Source organism: Nanorana parkeri, unplaced genomic scaffold (assembly GCF_000935625.1).
Source record: "Nanorana parkeri isolate BGI_ZX_2015 unplaced genomic scaffold, ASM93562v1 scaffold697, whole genome shotgun sequence".
Classification (NCBI taxonomy): Eukaryota; Metazoa; Chordata; class Amphibia; order Anura; family Dicroglossidae; genus Nanorana; species Nanorana parkeri.
The window spans coordinates 335,668-358,918 of record NW_017306965.1 but is presented as its reverse complement, the minus strand read 5'-3'; the positions used below and the strand labels follow the sequence as shown (position 1 = coordinate 358,918).

The 23,251-nt window shown below is 40.5% G+C and overlaps 1 protein-coding gene across 1 annotated transcript in view; it reads right to left on the bottom strand.

Moving 5' to 3' along the window:
* ADAMTS18 (ADAM metallopeptidase with thrombospondin type 1 motif 18) overlaps positions 1 to 23,251 on the bottom strand; it is a 122,726-nt gene that overhangs the window by 2,515 nt on the left and 96,960 nt on the right. The window contains exons 17-23 of the mRNA XM_018563795.1: positions 21,590 to 21,713; positions 19,583 to 19,827; positions 10,495 to 10,633; positions 9,940 to 10,066; positions 5,008 to 5,209; positions 2,528 to 2,719; positions 1,283 to 1,495 (exon numbers count right to left, since the gene is read on the bottom strand). Coding sequence (XP_018419297.1) covers positions 1,283 to 1,495; positions 2,528 to 2,719; positions 5,008 to 5,209; positions 9,940 to 10,066; positions 10,495 to 10,633; positions 19,583 to 19,827; positions 21,590 to 21,713 — 1,242 coding nt within the window. The remainder of the gene's footprint in view (positions 1 to 1,282; positions 1,496 to 2,527; positions 2,720 to 5,007; positions 5,210 to 9,939; positions 10,067 to 10,494; positions 10,634 to 19,582; positions 19,828 to 21,589; positions 21,714 to 23,251) is intronic.

The window sequence follows — 23,251 nt, the reverse complement described above, 5'->3', positions numbered from 1 at the left end:
ACTCAGCCGATCCAACATGTGGATCGGCTGAGCCTAAGCTCCGGCAGCTTACTCGCTGCTGTTCACCCCTATTCTCATAGGGGCCAAACGGCACTGAGTGAATAGCTGAATGCTGCCTACCACCATGGTACCGAGCAGAATAGTAAATCAATTAAAAAAAAAAAGTTGAGAAAATATTTTTTAAAATGTAAATAAATATTACATTTAAAAAAATAAAGATGTTTTAAAAAAGAAATAAAATGTAAAAATGGGCAGTGCTAGCAGTGACAGCTAGCTCCGCCCAACTGCTTCCTATTGGGCGGCGCCTGCTAGAGTCTTCTGACAGGTCCCGGCCAATGAATAACAACTGGGCAGAGCCGACCTTGATGGCAAGGCCGGCTCCACCCAGTTGTTATTGGTTAATTACAGTTCAAAAAAATAAAGGTCATTTGGGGATGTTGATCTGTCATTACAACTGGGCGGAGCCAGCTGTCATTTGCAAGGCAAAAGGCCGGCCTTCTGCAGGCCGTTCGCCCAACTTCGGCTGTCACTTCAGCTCATTCGAGCCAATGCATATGCCTTCAGCTGCTCTACGGGCTATAGTGAATAGCCCGTACAGCAGCCCTTTGGTTTGACTGGCTGAGGAATGCTCTGTAAATGGCTCCCTGAATGTTATTAAAAGTACATTTCCAATCCAATCTTCCCCATCTAAAACTGTCAAAACAAATTTAAATGTTGCTTCCTTACAATATGGAACCTGCAAGGGTTCTGTACACAGTCCACCATATATTGTCTGCTTGTGCATTTGGCTCACTGTTTGTCTTAGAAGGTTCAACCAAGCTACAGGTTAAAATACAACCAGGTCCTCCGGCAAAAGGACTTTCCAATTTGTTGAGATGCTTCCAAAGGAATGTATACACTGCAGCTTATAACACTGAAACTGATCAGTTGGTGATAATGAAGATAGACCCTTCCATTCAGAAATCAGATTGAGAAAGGGCATGGTAAGATCATTATGAGTTACTTCAGAATAGAAAAAAGGTATGAATCTGCAAAAAAAAAGTTTGCTAGCTCATCTGGGAAGGACTGTTTTGTCCCTACTTAAATTGTGACAACCTTACTTTTATTGTATACTATAATTTGTATTATGGCATCAAATATCTATATATTGTTAAATCTAAGGTGAACCCTAGTAACTTGATTTATTGGTTACTTCTGTATACCCCGGTATGTTACTATGTGATTCCTCTCCTAACATGACTGAAGCAAGAACCATATGATTCTGCCATATTACTCTATTTACCGGTTGCCATTGAGATGCATGCCACCCATAATAAACAGTGTATGGTGGTTGTACAGGGCATGGCTTGTTATTGCAAGGTTGTTCCAGAGGTACGCTGACTTTTTGGACACTTCGACACCTTCTTTGTGGAACAGTCACAATCTTGCCGTGAATGTCCTTCTCGCCACACTTCAGTTCTCGTTTCCTGACTCCGGGCCCGCAGGTTGTTGAACACTGCACAAAAGAAAACAATATTCATCATAAGTAACATAAATACATTGTATGTGTGCCTGTCACCAACAAATTTCAACATATTAAATATCTCAATACAAAATATAAGTAAACCAATTTTAGTGGAAAGGCCAACTTCACCAAAGCTGAATCACATGCTGTCTTTCTTTATTTCTGGAGGCACAATGTTGTCACCAGTATTTCCCTATCCATCCAACTGTGAAGTTGTCACAATCCACCAATGCATTCTCCATAATGCTGCACTGCTTTGAAGTATGCATATTAAATAAGAGGTACCAAGGTATATTTGCACACTATGCACTAACGTTTGTTTGTAGTGCATAACAGTGTAACCCTGCAAATAGCACTTCCTCCCTAAACCACTCAACTGCACAGGCCTAGCAAATGTTGTACCTCCACCCATGACTCTGCAACACAGTGGACCTTGAGGTATCAATGTCTCCATCCTTGACTTGTAAAGTGTACTTAGAAATATCATTCCATCTTATCCCCCACCTAGCAGTGTTCCTGCACCTACCACTGCTATTCTATTACATCTTTATACTTCTTATCGGTTCACCAAAAGTGATATCGTGACAGGTGCAGTCTGCTGGGCTAAGTCAGCCCCTGGCATCTTTGATCTCTTGGAAGCTCCAATAGGGAAATCTCACTACCATAGTTCCCACTTCTGTTCCACCTGGGAATTTTACCATTCCCACCCACTTTGGTGTGTTCCAGCATCCCTGCTGCATTCTCCATATTATACAGAAAAATATCCAACATGGTAAATGGGACTTTGTTATAATGGCCTCAGGAAACATGCAAACTAAAGAGCAAAGATCCCTTCAATAGAGTCTATTGGTGATATAAGAAATCATAGCGTAGTTTCAATGTCCATCATCTACCAAAAACTGAGATGTAAGTTTTGGATAGACCGACCCTTTAAAAAGAAGATAATACATTTATGCAGTAAATTTGACTAAAACAAAACAAATCAAAGTATATTCTCAGTCTTTCTATAGATGTGAAGGTTACCTCAGTCCATGCAGATATCACCCATTGCAGTTTGTCATTTTTCTGGCAGCGGGTGAGCATGCAACTCTCAGTGGACTCTGGCTTGGAGCTGACTGGACACAGGTCTGCTGGAAGGATTTTATACTTCTCCGAGTTGACACTTCTGCAATAAACCTCTCGTTTCCTAATTCCCTTACCACACGATCGGGAGCACTAGACCAGACAAAGAATGCAAGCTGTCAGACAGAGCTCATGTAAAATGCTTATATCAACATGACGTGTATACTGCTCACTTACATGCATATATATACCAGAGGAGCTTGCGCTCAGTCCTCTGGGCTAGTAGTGGGCCAAGGCTGCATTTTTCCTGAATTAATAATTTTCATCATTCTACGTCTCAATCTACAAATGAGACATTTTGGCTGATACATCTGTATCTATTTAGCGACAGACATAAGATCTGGCTTGTTACAATACCAAAGGGACCAGTGATTTTGTTGTCATGTGTATAATATGAATGTAATGGAGTCCATTATTCCACTGTAATAAGCTGTTGTGGAAATTGTAAGTTGCAGTATGGTAAGAGACGTATTTAAAGAGACAGTGAAAAAAAAAACAACGCACATTTTAAAGTGGAACTCCAGACAAAATGTATTGTTTGTTTGTTCAGGATACAATGGGTAAACCTGGCCATATACCAATATTTTCTTTGTTCAACCCACAGGCCAAACAAAGAAAATATTACAGATTCCTCCATCAATGCTTACTAGCTTTGATTTGGAAATCTCCCACTGTTTGCATTGTATTCTGATGGCAGCTGCTGGCTGGTGTCAGAATACCTGAGCAGAGCCGGCTGCCAGTGAGCTCTTTAGAAGATTTTTCAACCGACTCCTTTGATCAGCTGATGTAGGGATGCCGGCCGAAAGGGTACCATCAGGGGCACCCACTGTGCAAATTTGAACTGGTTTATCAAGAACTGGTTCAAATGCGTATAGTGTATGGCCAGCTTAAGGATTAGAACCATGGTCAAATATATTGATAAAAGGGGCCTCAAGTGTGGCTCCTGTCATCACCAAAGACCTGCATATAATATTCAGTGTATGTAATACTACTGAAACTATCAGAGACTGCACACATGCAACAATAGATGGTCAGAGACTGCAAACTTTTTATAGGAGTTGATCTGGAGATCACTGCTATTAAATCCCCTTTACAAATCAGTGATTTTTCATGTTTGTTACGTAAAACCCTTTTAATAATTGACTGTGCCACATTTTATGTTTTTTTTTTTTTCTTAGCATGATCCATAATACAAGATTAGATAAAGATTAAAAAAAAGAGAGAAAAAGTAACAGAAAAAAAAGACCAGAAATAGTAAGATGGTGTGAAATAAATAAACCAAGCCACTTAACTACTAGAAACCAGTCTAAAGAATAATTCCACTCACTGGCCTGAGTAAGCACCTAGGTAAGGAACTCACAGACTACTGTCTGCAGGGGCTCTAACAGCGGCACAATCAGTGCCAAAGGGTCACAGGTTGGACAGCGGGGAATTACAGTCTCTGCCAGGTTTTACTGAAGTCTCAGTAGGATTGTAAATGTATCCAACTAAGGCAGATGTAAAACATGGCAAAGGTTCTAATTCACCCACTCATGAATAGCTTTATCCACTGTCCCAATTAACATGCATAATGTCCCATTAACACAATCATTTCACTCATCCAAAAGTGATTTACAAGTCCAGAAAAGCTAAATGTCGGCACTTCTGAGGCAGTCCTCTATAAAATATCCAGTTGCATTAAATATACATATTTATGAAAACTGGATTTCTTATAGGGGACTGACCTGGAAGTACTGATGTTCCTTTTGCGTTTTACGTCTGTTTGTGCATGCAGAAGGAAAAAGAGATTTCCATCTATTGGCCCCAATGATAAGGCGTCTTTACCCAAATAACTACACTGCCATGCAGAGCTAAACATGGACACGGAAAAGTTCACCCCATCAAGAAGATAATGGGATAACCCACACCTTGCATCCCCAAGGGAGGAAGATGAGAGTATACCAGCCTGCATTGGATGGATTATACCTCCTTGTATCAGTACAACACAGCTATTGGATACTTGGTTCCCTTAGGAATTTGTTGCAGTGGTCTTTACGGTATCTTGGCTGCTCACAAAAATTTAACAATTAAACTAACATCAGCATTTAGGTCAGCCTAATAGTGCTATCATTGTTCTTTTAAGCATTTCATTTGTAGGTGTATTTTACATTAATTTATTTTATATATTTGTGAGCTTTTCTTGCTCTTGTTTAATATACAAAAGCCAAAGAAAGAGTTTAGGATTGACTTGTTCAATGGATAGCAAAAACACCTTTTACCATTTTCTGCACCAGTTTGCCTGGTTACTGTTTGTTCTGTTATAGAACACATCCATAATCAAATGGAGGGGTGTGCATATATGGCGACAAAGCCATGCTGCAATGCAAAAGGTTGGTAAATACCTGAGACCAGGGCCCTGTACTCCATTCTGCTGGACAGTCCTGGATGTGACACTTCTCGACTTGAATGGGAGTGCTTACTGGACAGTAAGAATGCCCCATCAGTTCTTCGCCTTTTGTTGTCTTCTGTACACACAGCACTGACCGAGTCTGTTCACCTCCACCACAAGATGCACTGCACGCACTCCACTCACTGGTTATCCAGCTGTTGCCAAAAAATCAATTCTTATAGCATATGATAAATATGACATACATGTTATAAAGTCTTATTAATGAGCATATTTACAGATTTACTGCCTGAATCAACCAGAGCAATGATGCAAAGTGATCCTTGGCAGCCTATCAGAGGAGATGTCCATTCAGCATAGAAATCAACATTAAAGAAAAAGTGAAAATGCTATAAAATATCCTTTTCTAATCAAAGAATGAGTCACAAGTCATAAAAAGAGGTAAAGGACTATAAAAGGGATAAAAAGATGAGAGCTTTCAATTACAGAATATGGAGTTGCGTGCATTATACTGTATGTATGTATTGCATGTATAGTAAACTCCCCATTATCCGGCATTCAAGGAGCCAAAACTTTCAAGCAACTTGGTGCACACTAAAAAAAATTGTTAGCAACTAAATTTAATTTTGTCTGTTTGCTTTTTATCTTTGTTTACATCTTGCTGCCGGACGTTGGCTAGATTCCGCAGTCAGCAGCAGAATGTAAACAACGGAGAGTAATAGCCGGCCTGCGATTGGCTATTTTAAATAGCCAATCACAGGCTGGCTATTGCACCCACCCAATGAGCAGAGGAGTGGACCTAAGAGAGAACCGAGAGCAGTGCTATTGCTACCTGCTGCTTACATTCCCCTGTCGGCTGCGGTTGCTTCAGAGATGCCACCTGAGATGCCACACAGCCCAACTGAGAGTTCACACAGCCTAGGGTGTCATTGCTGCCTGTGGTGTGGGTGAGGTGCAGCATAGTAACATAGTGATGTGCCACTATGGCGATAACCCTTTCCACAGCCTTGACCCTAAACATCAGTATAGCAGTTTTATTACTTATAAATACAATTTTTAAGGTACTTTAGAGCATTTTATAATAAGCAAAGTTACTCAGAATGGATATCAGATGCATGCATGGCCTGAATGATGAAACACTCCTAGGTTCATATATGCTTTAAAGAAGAACTGGAATTTTACAAAACTTACCCTTGCAGTGGGGCTACCCCTGCAGTGCAAGGGTAAGTGCCGATTTTGGTCTAGGGGTGCAAATAAAGAAGATACCTGCTGCGAGGACCTGTCTAGCATTTATGGCGGGATCGAGGATCAGGCGAGTATATTTTTTTATTTGCGCTCCTAGACCAAAATGAGCAGTTAACCCTTACACTGCAGGAGTTAATTTTCTAAAATGAAACCTCTCACACACCTGAGCAAAAGAAACTGAGCAAATAAAGAGAAAGCAGATGTCAGCTTCAGTGAAAGCTGCATTTCCTGTCCCATCACACCCCTTGAACCTTCCAATAGGACGCAGTCACTGTTTGGCTGACTCATGATAGTCAGTGTCTACAAATTTTGGCCATGAAGAGTAGTTCATATTTTAATGATGTTATACATAATAAAGCTCAATATTTTAATGTATTTCTTAACTAGTAAACTAGTTTGTGGTGCTGTTAGTTGCAGGTAGCTAAGTGTCCCCCCAACAGAACAGAGCTACCAACTCAACCGCTATGCCGTATACTACCAGAAGACATGGGCAGGAGTGTTTTTATGACACCAAGGCAAGCTAAAAACTTTGAAGGAAATATGGAAGGACATATTGTTACACCTAACAACACAGTAAAAAGGTTGCAATAATATGTAGTTAGGAAAATACATAGAAAAGTAATGCAAGTGAAGCACTAAAATTGCGGTTTGTACATAGAAAGGGATCTATTGAACTAGGGCAAGCTGAAATCATGGGAAAAAAAATGTGCCATTTTGCTTATTATTTACCTAACAATTTTTAAAAGGGTGCAATAACATGTATTTGACAACATACATGGAATATGAAAGCACCAAAATTGCCTTGATTTGCAGTTTGCCCTATTTATATATATGAAAGGATATAGAATTAAAGTAAATGTAAAGCCTAAAAGAAAACAACGCACGGTTCCTTGGGTGACCCCACACCATAGCCATTGGGAAGATAAATATAAAAACTCCTGGGCACAAAGGCAGCTCATTGCCATCTAAATGCATCTTGGGAGACTGATATCACCTGACTTCCATCTTTTAATCTGTCCTGTTCTTAGGGTTGCCACCTGTCCAGGATTCACCCGGACAGTTCGGGTTTTGAACGCTGCATCTGGGTTTCATGGCAGCTGAAACCCGGACACATGATGTCAGGCAGGCAGGGGCAACCACAATTAAGATAGGGGCTACTGGCCCCTCAACTGTGATATTTACATATGAATTGGTGATGTTATTTACATATAAATAAGCCACGACTCATTCTCCCAAAAAATGTCCATGCATCGCTAGAGTGCTCGGGTTTTGCTAGAAGAGAAGGTGGCAACCCTATCTGTTCTCCTGTTTAGCTTCATAGGAAACAATCTTTCATAAAATTCTACATCCCTGAACTCCCTTTTTTTTCTACTCTTGTTTACAATACAGAAATGCACAGGCACTTCCACTGACAGGAGTTAGAATGCTGTCAGTAATTATCACTAAACCCCAGAATGGCGCGGGAAGGCTTGATAGATTGCTGCTGTTACATTTCAGAAGTGGGTAACGTGGAAAAGTTATATTTTGCTGTAAATATGATATGAATTGCAAGTAATGTAAGTATCTGAATTTGATTTGACATATGCAATCACCTGTACACCAGCACCATTCAGGCGTGCTGCATACAAATGTGGTGACAAAGATCATGCTGATTAGAGGACAGAGTGAGCAGACAGATGACCCTATTAGACTGCTTCTGCTCCTACACTGTCATTCAGGAAGCAGAGGAATAAAATAGCTACTTTATGTTTTTAATTTGTATATTTAGCTATTTGCCTGTCATCTTTACGTAAGAATGGGCTGCAATGCTAAATTTGAATGCTACCAGTGATAAAGTACAGGGTAGTTTACAGAATGTAAAATATTTTTAATAATAATCATGCTTGAATATGCAAACATAAAGGAGCGCTCGGAACACAATAAAAATGAATGATGCATAGTGGGGACAATAATTCATTAGGATGACTTCTGGTCCTGTCACATCACAGTTGAACTCTACAGTTGAATACTAGTTAAATACAGAATAAAGCATATTTAAAGCCTCGGAAACACAAGCTAAAGACGTGCCGGTAGGTTAATGGGCTCCTGTCTATAGTGGGCCTGTATACTGTACATGCATGTGAGATAGGGACGTTAGATTGTAAGCTCCTTGAGAGCAGGAACTGATATGAATGTGCAACGATGCTAACGGCTGTGTAAATTGTCGGTGCTGTATACTGTAAATACCAGTAATAAATAAATAAATAAAAATACGGCACTCAGCGGCTGGTGTTTTCAGCGCTTACTAAGCACCTCCACTCCTGACCTCAAAATGGTATACTAAGCCATATAGATGTGTGCTGACCTGGCCTTATATGCAATGTCAGTACAAGCTTAGACATACTCATCAACAGAGTCCTTCAGTGTTCCCCTCCAAAGAGAATGATAGAACCACTAACCCAACAGAGTCTGAAAAAACAGAGTGCTGGATGTTCTGCATCTACATCCATAGAAAGGTACCCTAAAACATTTCATTGGATTCTACTCATCTTGCACAGTGCAGTACATTTCTAAATTGAACCACATTTCTCAGACACTCACAAAGTCAAGTTTACACTGCCCAGTTTCCTTAGAGTCAACCCAGAATTCTTCTTTGGCACTATCTGCCTGCTTTGTAATCTGAAGTTGTGTCTGGCCAAAGGAAGTATTGGTCTCCATCTCTAGCCTGGTGCTTGCATCTGGAGCAGCCATTATTTTTAATGTTCTATGTTCTAAAGCAGGCTGAGAGTGCCAGAGGATAGCAACACTGTGCTCACCATGAACAGCCTAGGTAATGTATATTTGATATGTTGTTCTACACTGCCTGGCCATAAAAAAGTCACATATTCTAATATTTAGTTGGGCTGCCTTTAGCTATGATCACGATATGCATTTGCCGTGGTATCATTTTAATAAGCTTGTGCAATGTCACAACATTTATTTCTGTCCAAAATGGCATTCATTTTTCACCAAGACCTTGTAGTGATGATGGGAGAGTCGGAACACTGCGTAAAGTCTTCTCCACGACATACCGAAAATTTTCAATGGGGTTAAGGTCTGGACTCTGTGGTGGCCAATGCATGTGTTAAAATGATGTCTCATGCTCCCTGAACCACTCTTTCACAATTTGAGAACCATGAATCCTGGCATTGTCATTTTATAATATGCCTTTGCCATCAGGGAGGAAAAAAATCCATTGATGGAAAAACCTGGTCAATTAAATATATTCAGGTGGGCAGCTGACCTCATTTTTGGGCACATAATGTTGCTGAACCTAATCCTGACCAACTGAAGCAACTCCTATAGCTCTTACCTATTTGCTTAGCTAAATCCAGGTGGTGACTTTTTTCGGCCATGTAGTATATTTGTGGGTAGTATTGGCAGGAAAACTTGGGATATTCATATAACTTCAACATTCTGTCGATCTGTCATTGTGTTGATACATGGTTGTCACAGAAGGTAACCTTTCCCTTTAAACTTTTACAATTCTACGATTTTACTTGCCAAGGACTGTGACAGATTTACTTTAAACTGCATATGTGGTATTTTGGGAGTAACAAAGGCTGAAATATACAAACCAGTCATTCAAGTCACTGTCTTCATTGGTAGCTTGAGGATATGATTAATATCTTGTTAAGGAAATAAAACATTTAGAGATACTTACTAGGCTGGACAAGGTTGGGAATTGCATGTTTTTTGCTCAGGGAAAGGCCTGTTCAAAGGACTACACAAGCTGGAGTTCACTTGAATCTGAAGGTCTTGAAAGCATACAAACTTCACAGCCATGTAACCTAACAGGGAAATCATAAGACTGTTAAAAATGTCTATTAAAAAAATAACATTCAGTGGCAAACATACTACAAATCTACCAGATCTTAAATAGTTAAAGAGTGTTTAAAGCCCAGCTGCAGCCAAGCCTTTTATTTCATTTTGGATAGAGCGGGAAAGGATTAAAACCTCTGTCCAGTTTGTATTGGCATATGTGTCCCTATTGAGTGAATACCCCAAGGACAGGAAAATAAAGTGTTGGGAAGGCCCTCCAACACATTTGAGGAAGACTTCTCCCAAAAAAAGTTATATTGCTGTCCTTACCCTACTATCCCATTTTCGACCTGACACTTTTTGTATGGCTGTCAAATCTGCTAAGGCCTGTTTATATACTTTAAGTCAAAAACAAGTGAGAAATCAGCAATTTTAATTAAAAAAAAGCAAAACTTACCACCCCCACAAGTGACAGAGCAATCTGTATAGACCGGAACCCAGGAATAGCTTGCCTTCCTCATAGAGTTGTCTTCATTTACAGAATATGGTAACGTATACTCCCATGTAAATCCTCCATTCTTTCCTTGATAAAGGATCTGAATAAAGACATACATTCAAGTATTATACACAGCCTATTGTAACTATTTTATCATTATCAAGATTTATTTTCTAAATGTGTTAGCCTTTTCCAATTAGGAAAACCACACATCTGGGCCCCATGAAGAGATACCCAATAGTCATTGGTCAGGTTAGACTTTGCATATGGCTAAAACCAAACAGCTCAGTTGGTCAATATTCATTCAGAAATCAATGCATTGGATTGCCTAGCACACTTTTTTACCATACTATTTCGATAAAATCACCCAAAATGGTGGCCACTTACATCATAATTGACCGTTGAAGCTAATGTGGATGAAAGAGAACACAGCAAGTACTCATTAAATTATTAAGGGGCTATTCACAAAAGGGTGAAGGGTTTGGAGAAGGCAGGAGAAGTGAACAATCTAAGACAAAATAGCTAATTTGGAAAATTCAGCTGACTTTCCAGTTCAGCTATGTTGTCTTAGATTGTTAATTTCTCCTGCCTACTCCAAACTCTTCACCGTTTTGTGAATAACTCCCAGTGAACCTGAGGAAACTCGGTCCTGCCCTCTTCCCTCTTGTCCCGCCCACCTATTATCCTTTTTAGTTGGCTAAATAGGTTTTATTGAGAGAAAGGTAGCGTATGAAAGGAAACAGCTTCTGCTCTTTCTTTAGAAAACCTTAAAAGCTCTGAGAACATGGAGCCAAGGTTGCATCCTGCATTAAATATATATTTATTTAAAATATATATAAGTAGAACATAATAAACATAAAAATAAAATATAATTAGCTATCACAAACATCATCTGAGGCTATGGACAGTTACTCCGTATTGCTCTATTGTTTAGAAAGTAATAGAATCCCATTGGAACCCACTGAGGCAGCCTAAGGCTTCAAATGAGGCCAACATTGTATGATTACATCTTTTTATGATTGAGAAAATGTAATAAAACCTGTTTAATTAACCCAAGTGGGATTGCAGGAATGTAAAAATGTACCTGATGGACAGTAAAAAGCTTACATATGCAATGCTGCAGGAAAAAAGCTCTTTTAATTTGATGGCAATGTCAAGGTCACTAACGCAGTGTTAGGAATTAAATTTCACAGTCTTCTCTTCTAAACATGAACATTGTTTCTTTTTGTGTTTGTACTTATGATGATAGGAAAATATTTCAGTAGGCACACCCCTAAGCTCAGCATACAATATTTAGAATCTTTGGGGATAAGGATTTAAAAGTTAGATTTTTGGGGAACTATGTAGACTGAGAGGTGTATCCTAGCCTAGTGTGCAGATGGAGCATCTCTTGAGAGTGAGGTGGAATAACTTGAGAAATGTACAAGGCCAACTGCCTTAGGCTACAAAAAAGGGACGTAACTACAAATCATGGGCCTCCATAGCAAAATTTTGATGGGGCCCCTGATGACCTCTCTCTGTGGCACCTGGCAATATCAACTTTGATAATACTGTAATTGATGTTAACATAAAGTATGACTAAACAAAGGACAGCCCACTGGAGAGCTGTCAAAATAGTCAGTACACTACTAGGGACCAGTGCTGTGGATATAGGTTGTGAAGGAAGAGCAGCAGTGCAGGAAATTCACGTTTAACCTTAATTTTCTAGCTAATTATTCTATCCACAGTAACTCCTCAGCCATTTTGATATCAGACCTCAAGGCTTAAAGAGACCCCAACTTAAAAAATTAAAGTAAAGAAAGTGAAGAAAATTAAGTATTTTAAAGGGTAATTCCACTTTCCCAGATACATTTGGTAAGGTGACTGTGCTGATCAATGAGAAGTGCTTCTGATTGGGCTCACCAATAAGACACATTTCTTGCTAAGTAGCACTTCTCATTGGTCAGGTGACCACGGTGACCAATGAGTGCTCGTTATTTGCGGGTGCAATTCAAAATACAGAGTGCAGGGCTGCGCTACATGGCAGTATGGGGTACAGAAAGTGCACCATTACCAGCAGAAGGGAAGAAGCGTTCACCCAAAGGTAAGTATAGTAGGGGAGGGAGGGGAGGCCATATTGAAGGGGGTAATTCAATGTTCCCAAATTTACCTGGGGAAGTGGAATAACCCTTTAAATGCTTTCTTGTAGTGTTTTTCTTTCCATAAATGGTTTATTAACTTACAATGTGCTTTTCAACTTAATATACAATTAGACTCCACCAGGAGAGTAAATGCCCTAACATAGCCCTCTCCCTCCTAGCATTTCATAGTCCTCTCTTCTTCTGGGAGTGTCTAATAACTGTCTGTACTGGCTCAGTTCCTATGCCCCTTCCTACCCTAGACGGGGAAGGAGTGAAAGAGAATACTACAGCGTGTCACTTGAATGACAGCTTTAAATCTGCTGGAGTTGCTGACATCACATTTAAATCTGCTGGAGTTGCTGACATCACATCTAAGATGGTGACAGCCAGCAGAAGTCTCAGGGCTATTTGGATGTGTGCACAAGGGAGGCTTTTACAGGTAAATAACATGCAAAAAGTACATTGAATCTGCATATAATCTCATGAGAAGATTGTTGTTGAAATGAATGGTCTTTCAACAGGATCTTTTTAGGTGTAAATTCTAAACCCTCTCACCACCCCAGCAACTGCTGAATGAGATGGTCTAGTAGTCAGTAAAAAATAAATAAATACATAAATAAATAAGAGAAGTAATAGCAATTAAAAATAATCAGTGAGGACACACTCTGGGAAGATTTTAAAAACCAAAGGAAGGATGTTTGAGGAATGCATGGTTACATTGCGGTGCTGGACAGGGGCTGTAGCAATAAATCTACGCTGATATCCTCCAACTTCTACATCCTACTCCTTACTGCACAGATTAAAAAAGGGATCAGTGACTATTGGTGGTCCTGATGATTGCATCTTCAGGTCAGCTCTTCTAGACTGGACACCACAAAGTTTATTTGCCTTAACAGCCTTCCTAGTGTTTGTTCTCCCTTATGGCTAATCTATATTTAATAGGATAAGCAGGAAAAATTGAAAGATCAATAATAATTGCCTTAACAGCCTTCCTGATGGGCTCCTTTGCACACCAGGCCACATACCAACCGCATGTGCTGCTATGGCTATCACACCACTGGTCACAAATTGCACAGGGGAGCAGCCATATTTGCTCTATATATATACACAGGCTCTGCTTCCTGCTTTGCAGTGCTACACAATAATTGCTTTACTGCTTCTTCTTCCGATGGAAGTCTGTGTGTCAGTTGAATGATTGGAAATATTGCTTTCTATGTGAAGCTGATATTTTATCTCAACAGTTGTTAAGGAGGGAGGCAGAAGGATTACAAATGTTGTGTTTGTTCTACCTAATGGCTAATCTACAAGCCTCTATAATTAAGCGGATAAGCAGGAAACATTTAAAGATCAATAATAATTACCTCAAACTTAAATCACTCAAAATATTGACACAGTGAAAATACTTTCCTTTTATGTCTCAAATTCCACTAAAGCTCCATATAGAAAATAATTATTTCTGATCATGTCAATGTCTCTACTGCAATTCAGTGATGGGCTTTTACGCCTGTACTATCTGATTCTTTCTGACTGTACTGGTCCTTTAATTAGAAATACTGGTTCTAACAGAAGAAATGAGGCAGCAAGGTGGCAGGATTGGAGCTAGGATCTGTAAATCAGAGATCTTATGACGGGCATCCTCAAATCATTAAATAATCCATCTATAGCTGAAATAACACCATTGGTTAGGGCAAACATGCATTCAAAACACCTGGGGTGGTCCTGTTGCATACCATCTCCTACCAACTAGCAGGAGGAGCTGTATGATGTGCATTGTAGGTGTACGGACCATTACAGCTGCACCTCCTATTTACTAAGAGACAGTGTGCAGTCAAGTGCCTTAGTGTTCAGTCTTGACAAAGTGGGATTGACTGCATGTTGCCATGGTTAAGCACCCAAACAGTATTGCCCTGGATATTGGTATACTTGGCATGGAGTGTGCAGGTACAGGTGTGAACAGACAGACATGGAGCCATCTCTTCCTGACCTGTCTGCAAGTTTAATGTGTAGGAATTGAAGGCCCATCTGTAGCATTGATGGTCCCATTGACCGCCGCCTCTGAAACTGTATTTCCAGTCTGTGGTGCAATGCTGCGTATGACCTACACATGTGAGTGCATTACTTTTTTTATAGTGAATACAATTTTTTTGTGATATTGCACTTTGTGCACGTCCATATTCCCTTCCCCCTGTGAGCCCCAAAGTCCCAGTCCGCCTCTGAATCTAAGCAATCTGCAATTTGCTACACCTAAACACATATATGAGAAAAATGGTAAAAATTGCCATTTGAAACTACTGTAACAATTCTATTTTAAGGCTTAAAAAGGAATATTGCCAGCAGCAATTTTAACATTTCCTAAATAATAAATGAAGTCTTTCTAACAACTCCACATTAAAAGTCTGAATGCAGAGCCAGTAATTTAAGCCCTTCAAGTTGGAAGGACCTCCGGGGTTACAGCCTACTTATCTGGCTTGGATCCAGGACCTACTCAGCCATGTGGAAATAAGTTTTAGATTTAAAGTTGGTGAAGGAGCTCATAAAGAACGTCAAGGCTCAGAATAGAGTTTTAAGGTCTACCGCTGACAAGCGCGCCACCTGACTTTAAGACACAGCTCTCAGCAAGCCTGACCACAGGGCAAAGTCTTATAAAATTTACAGTTAGTTCATTTCAAACCACAGACTCCAAGCCTAGGATTTGCCAGAGTCACTAAAATTAACCATAACGTTTGGTTATTCAAGCAGTGGCAAACCTAATCCACTCCATTGAGTAAACTATTGTCACTGAAGCCTCTAGAATCAATCCTGCATAGTGGGTGTATGCCTAGGGTGGCAGCAAATCAAAATAGTCACCATTTATTGAAATCATTAAAAGGAATATAGACTTATGATAAACATCAAAAAGAAATAAGCCTCATGTAAATAATCATATCAATATGAGTAAACATTTTTTTTAAATGTGTTTATTTGTAATTATATATACCTATATTTCATTAAATGTACAGGTTCTACTTCCTGCTTTCTGATTGGTCGCTATGGGCAAAAATAATGTTTTTTGTTAATAGACTTTTTTTTACATAAGCCCCAATGGATGGTCACATGCAGCAAAGTATTGACTTGCAGCAAACTTTATGCAACAAACATGACAGGAGTACATTAAAGGAATGTATCACTTTGGGTCTGACATGTCACAGCGAAGATTCCCAACCTGTGCTAGAGGCCTAACGTGGTGCCTATTCTAGTGAAGAGTAAACCTTCTGACCATTGCACTGTGAATAATTACCCCAAACAATGTCTTCTCGAAGTCATCAAATGACATTCTCCAGCTCAGGGTTGGAGCCTTTGCTGTAAAAGTTAACAGCTCATGTGTCAAGCTCCTATTATAGACCTTTCACTAGAGAAATATGAGGCTGCCATAGTTGACCTTCTGAAAATTATATTTACCTGTTGTTCTGATCCTCTGGCTTGGAGTCATTGATCTAAATCAAATAAACACAATGGCTTAGCAGTTACCACTCCTGCCCTCAGCACAAGGGTCCTTGGTTTGCATCCCATCCAGGAAACTACATGCATGGAGTGTGCATGTTGTCCCTGTGCTTGTGTGGGATTCCTCCCACACTCCAAAGACATGCTGGCAGGTAATTTGCTTTCTGTCTTAACTGAGTAGTATGTGTGTGTATACATGTAAGGTAGGGATCTTAGATTGTAAGCCCTTTGAGGGCAGGGACTGATGTAAATGTGAAGCATGTAAAGTTCTGTGTAATATGTTAGCACTATATCAATACCTGTAAGAAATAAATAGGTCAGAAGTCTTTATCTACATACTTGGCTTAATGACATAAAGTCATGATGCATAAGAGTCAAGCAAGTAACATTTGCAGAAAGAGAGTCGGCAATAGCAGCCTCCCTATTTAACTTAGAACAGGTTTTCCTTAAAAGCAAACCAGTGCTTCGCACATTTAGGTAACACATTTTCTTTAATGGAGGTACCTTTCCTTAACTCCCCCACTGCTACATTCAAGTTCCAGGATCTAAAAAAATACATGGTTCTTCTGGTTTACCTATTCACCATCTCACCTATTCCATGTGACAATACAAGTGCTTAGTGACTGGACTAGCACTTTCACATGGGGGCATGGGGAGCCCTCAGTGCCCTGTGTAAGCTCTAATTAGAGACACTGAGAGCGTATATAGGGTGGCTTCTACCATTCCCGAATGGAGCATAGGGAAAGAAGTAAAGTGAATATGTGCTGCTGGGAAGCAAATCACAGTGTTAATGTAAGTACCTATGTATGTTATTTAACACAGGTCTACCGGCATTGCTGCTTAATTCCATTGCATTTAATTTCATTACGCTGGCTCTTTCGTGGCCACTGGGAGTTTTGAGCAAAGAAGAGGATTAAACACATCAGAGTTCTATTGAAAGCTTGCATACATCAGTATAAGGCTGTTAACAACACAACTCATTCATTAAACATTTCCCTGGTGGGACTTGGCCAGTCCAGAATATAATTAAGTGTTTATATATGGTCAGATCCTTTTGGCTTGTTATAGTTGGAGCTTTGATCACAATCAAACCGCACATCTCCCAAACCAGCCTAACTAAAGATATCTTGTATTTGATGCAGTGACTCACGTTTAGAACATGTACGTCTCGCCTTCCAAGAATCTCTAAACCAATGTGTTCTTAACCTCAAATTAATAGCTATCTACCAGGGTAGTATTGCTAACTGTATTTTTAGTCATGAACATGCTGATTTTGACCACTAGAAAATGAATTATCACAAACAGCAATGGACATTGGTAGTCCACTACTGGTTGGAGATTCCTTTTGAGTTATGCATATATCACACCCCTTTCTACATGCCTCCAACTATGTTAAGTGCTTATTACAGGTTAAAGTGGAGCAGTTATATTTCGACTGGAAAATTATGTTAGCAGTTTTACCTGCAAATCATAAAAAATTCTGTTCAGGAGCTCTTGTGATTTACACACATTTGACAAACTTTATAGGTAGAAAGTGATATCACTATATAGAGCCTGTAGCAATCCAACTTCTGGTGCATGTCTATGCCTTCATTCTACTTGAAGTACAATAAACATCACAAAATGTGTGAGTTCATTTATATCCTATCTCCTTCTGCAAACCTCCTGCTTCCTGTGTCCTCTGGCAACTCAAAGTAGTGCAACAGAGCCTGTATAGTTTAGGGCCCATTCAGATATGCCTTACCACACATTACCACGATGCACGCCAATGCACCTGTGTAAGTACAGTGCATTGCTGTGCTATATATTGTGAATGCCACCCCACAGCACTGTACAGTAGTGGCCAGTGCACATACCATGCATTGCGACGTGCTACTTCATAATAATAAGTCATGAGCATTTTTTATTCTGTTGTGATGTATCATTATAAACAGGCTGCTTTAACACAATGTATGTTAACAAGCAGTTGTTTATCCACAGCAATTAACTGCTTAACACTAAACTCAGGAGTTAAATCTGAATAATGCATTCAACTACCTTAACTATTAACAAAAATGTATCTTATTTGTGCAAAACTCAGCTGTAGATCCTCAAATCATCTCAAATTTGGTGCGGACACTGTCCTTCTTTCTGGAGGGTGGCTACCTTTTTTCTCAATGGTCCCTGTGTGTGTTGTAAATTAGCCACCGCTCCAAGCTCACTCCTGCGATGGACTACAATCTCATGTTTAGTTAGCTAATTTGTATCCAGGTTGTAGTCCATCACGGGAGTGAACATGGAGCGGTAGGACAGTGTCAGCATGAATTCAGAGATGGTTTGAGGATCTACAGTTAAAGTACTTGAATGCATTTTTAAGATTTAACACCTGAGTTTAGTGTTGCTTTAAATGTGGATAATAAATGTTTGGGTCCTCACACTTTGAGTTTGTACTCTGTGAAATTTCTACTACAGGGATATTGTAGAGTTAATACACTATATTTTATGTAAATGGATTTTCAGTTTACAAATACATAAATGCATTTAATGAGTTCTGCTTTACAATTATATTGCTTCAAGAAGGCAGTATTCTGGCCGACTAATGTACCTATTAAGGCATTTCAGGGTTCTCCCATAATTTCAGGCATTGTTGATGACAAGTGCAGGCTCCCTCCAGCCTGGAAGATACCCCCTCTTCCTCATATTGTTTGGATGTCACCAGAACGGGCAATTCAACTAAGAGGACGCTACGGTAGTGGTTGTAAGGAGACCTACACATGTGCTAATTGAGCAGGATACCACATGTGCTGCGTGAATGTGCTTAAACAAAAACCACCTAAATGGCACTCTTTGGAAGCTGTGATTTAAATCTGCAGAGCACCATGTCCAGTTCAACTCCAGGAGCAAAGCACAACTTCACTTCAAGTCCCTTTAGTCAGCAATATAGTGATCTAGGAATCCGGTTTGCTCACAGGGTAATTTATCAGGAGAGGTATTTCCAAACACACCTACAATAGGTTCTTTTCTGTCTCACACATACCAAAAGCTTGAACATGTTAATACAAAGTTCACAGGACACTTCATCTCAACAAAATCCAGATTGAGATTTGCCTTGGAGGTTTGTATCTGATTGACAGGCATCATGAATACAGAGTGGGAGCATAGATTTAGGAAACAGGCCAACTGCACATGTGAGGAGTTCTTTGAAACCTGGCTGCAGTGGATTACATAGTAATCATATGAAAGTACACTAAGTGAATTCTTTAACTTTAGCGCAGTTGCAATGTTTAGAGAACTGCATTAGCAGATCACTCATCAATTGTATTTGCTTTCTAAATGCCCCTACCCTAATAGTTGTTATATGCTATCTGTATTAAACTGATAAAAGAGATACCTGGTGACATCTGATACACTTTATTGCATGTTTCAGATGTTATTTAAATTTAAAATTAGGATTAAATATAGAATCTTACTTCCAAAACCAGTGTTTCATTTGTCGGTCCGGCTGCATAAAGGCTCTCCGTCTGCTGAAAAGGTCTTTGATAGTTGAAAACAGTTCCAGCAAACGAGAACTTCCCAGGCCAGTCGATGGTCCAGTCTCCAGTTAAATAATACTTCTTGTTTAGGTTCCTCACAGCAAGGTAGCTGGTTGAGACTTCAATCTCCTGAAAATAGATACTTCTGGCTCCTGCCGGTATGGTCACCACCGTGTAGTAATCTGAACAGCAATAAAGACAGATGAGCATGTGTTTTGTTTAATTCTTGCAAGACGTGTACTAAAACAAGAGGATAAGAGTCAATAAAAGGACATCCACTATATTGCCAAAAGTATTGGGACATCTCCCTTTACACACACATGAACTTTAATGGCATCCCAGTCTTAGTCCGTAGGGTTCAATATTGAGTTGGCCCACCCTTTGCCGCTATAACAGCTTCAAATCTTTTGGGAAGGCTCTGCACAAGATTTAGGAGTGTGTCTATTGGAATGTTTGACCATTCTTCCAGAAGATTTGTGAGGTTAGGTAATGATGTTGGAGGAGAAGGCCTGGCTCCCAGTCTCCGCTCTAATTCATCCCAAAGGTGTTCTATCGGGTTGAGGTCAGGACTCTGTGCAGGCCAGTCAAGTTCCTCCACCCCAAACTCACTCATCCATGTCTTTATGGACCTAGCTTTGTGCACTGGTGCGCAGTCATGTTGGAACAGGAAGGGGCCATCCCCAAACTGTTCCCTCAAAGTTGGGAGAATGAAATTGATCAAAACGTCTTGGAACTAAGGGACCAAGCCCAACCCCTGAAAAACAACCCCACACCATAATCCCCCCTCCACCAAAATTTACACTTGGCACAATGTAGTCAGGCAAGTACCGTTCTCCTGGCAACTGCCAAACCCAGACATGTCCATCGGATTGCCAGACAGAGAAGCATGATTCTCCACTCCAGAGAACACGTCTCCACTTCTCTAGAGCCCAGTGGCAGCGTGCTTTACACTACTGCATCCCTTTGCATTGCACTTGGTGATGTAAGGCTTGGATGCAGATGCTCGGCCATGGAAACCCATTTTGTGAAGCTCTCTATGCACTGTTGTTGTGCCAATCTGAAGGCCACACAAAGTTTGGAGGTCTGCAGCTATTGTGAGCTTCAGCATGCGCTGGCCACGCTCTGTCATTTTACATGGCCTACCACTGCGTGGCTGAGTTGCTGTTGTTCCCAGTTGCTTTCACTTTGTTATAATACCTCTAACAGTTGACCGTGGAATATTTAGTAGCAAGGAAATTTTACGAATGGACTTATTGCACAGGTAGCAACCTATCACGGTACCATGCTTGAATTCACTGAGCTCCTGAGAGCGACCCATTCTTCCACAAATGTTTGTAGAAGCAGTCTGCATGCCTAGGTGCTTGATTTTATACACCTGTGGGCGGCCACGGAGGTGATTGAAACACCTGAATCCAATGATTTGAAGGGGTGTCCCAATACTTTTGGCAATATAGTGTATATAGGTACTTACACTAGATGTATCTAAAAATACTTTCAACCATTTTAAAAGGAATACACAATTGCATTAAATGGTGTTTTTCTATATCTTACTAGAGTTTAGCTTTAGGTTTTCTACATGGCATTGAGAATAGAATATACAGATTTTCCACATAAACAGCTGTCGCTTTGGTGAAATTACAATGAGGCAATGTTATGTAGATAGTTTAGATGTAAATGATGCTTAGCGGAGGACAATTAAGTGGACTTTCTGACACCGATGTAGTAGCAATGTTTCCCAATAGCATTGATTCTACTTTCTATCTGCAAGTTGTTAAATTATTCCTGCACAGAAGGATCATTTGACACGGTAGACTGATTTATAATGTTCTGCCATATGTCATTACGGATCTAAAATGCCCCTGAAAACAACAGAAAATCCATGGTGAGCTAAGGGAAACATTACACAAAACAAATCCATGTTCCACTTCACTGACATCTCCTTACCGTTGGTTTTGTGATGGCTCAGATAACGTCCACGGTAAAACTTGCATGTTGAATTATCACCTTTACAAACCCCGCAGGCATCCAGAGCTGCTTTTGATCCAAGAACATAATCGCAGCCTACGAGCTGGCACCGGAATTACAGAAATGAAACATGCATTAGAGGAGTGTGACTGTCGGAAGGTATCACATCACAGGATGCTCATTCTGAGCCAAGTTGAAATTAAAATCCTCTTTCTCGCTTGTATGGTACATTCAGGAAGATGATATTTTACACTCGGGAGATAATAGAATTCAAATGCAACCAATTAATTAAGGACTCAGTTAAGAACTGTTCTAAGGTTAACATGAATTAGTGGTAATTGTTTTCTGATGGATTACAGCAGTTGCCGCCGGATAAACTTTACAGTGAACTTCTGTGGAAGTTATGACAAGGCTGAGGTACTTTTACACACAGTTGGCTTATTTGATGAGGGCAGCACAAAAAGCAATGGTGGCGGGCAAATTGCAGTAAGTCATAGCAACCAATCATTTCATTTTACTGTACTCAGATCTGGGAACGATGAATTATCGTTGGATAGTTACATCTTATTCTTTGTGTTCAGTTCAACAAAAACAGATATTTATTTTTTTGGCAGATTTAACCAAATGGCCCATTGGCTTTGTGTATCTTGCAGGGACTTAATGCTGGAATTCTTGGCTAGGTCCTCCTATGCCATAAGAAAAAAATGACTCTGTCTCACTGATACTTTCCATACTCTACAAGAATAAGTTTGTCTCCCATCAGTGGCGTTACAAGGGTGGTGCGGGGGGTGTGGCTCGCACCCGGGTAACAGTCATTTTGGTGTCATCCCCTCTAAAAAGTCAGGCACTTGGTCATGGACCTAGAGACCGACAGTGTCAGATGAGAGGAGGGGACTCGGCGGCATACCTCATCCTGCCGGGTGACCGTCCCTTCACCTCTCTGCCGGTGTCCACCACCAAGATGGCAGGCGTCAATTAGAGGGCCATGCATGCGCAATGACGTCATCACGCACGCGTGTGGTGACCTCACGCACATGCGCGATAACGTCACAGCAGGGTTTTACCTGGTCTCCGCTCCAGGTGACACACGGCCTCAGGACGCTCCTGTCTCCCATCATTCTCCGTACAATATTTTACTTCACCTCCCCACAGGAAATACCAATTGAAGTGCACCTTAACGTGAACATGCGCTTTTCTCATAAAGGACATAGTAACAGGTCCACCTTAATGCCACACCCTACAGCAACTGATATTTTGCTTCCCTTCTCTCCTCTGTTGCTTTGTTCACCCAGGGGAGTCAGGAGGAGAAGATCTGTGTAAGCTCCAAGTCACTACTAGAAGATCACAAAGGACTAAGGGTTCTCTCCCAGTGATAGTGCGAGGTGCCTGAGCAGCCAATCGCCAACCACCAGTACTGTCATGTGATAGAAAGGGGGGGTGTCATGTGCTCCCCCGTATCTGGTAGGGTTGGATATGGCTTCCTGGCTGAACAGAGCTGAAGGCTCTCTCCTCACTCCTACCCTACAGTGCTGGGTGCCTGAGCAGCCAATCACCAATCACCCGTACTGTCAAGTGATAGAAAGGGGAATGCATCATGTGGTCTGCCATATCCAGCAGGACTGGATATAGCACTTCGCCTTC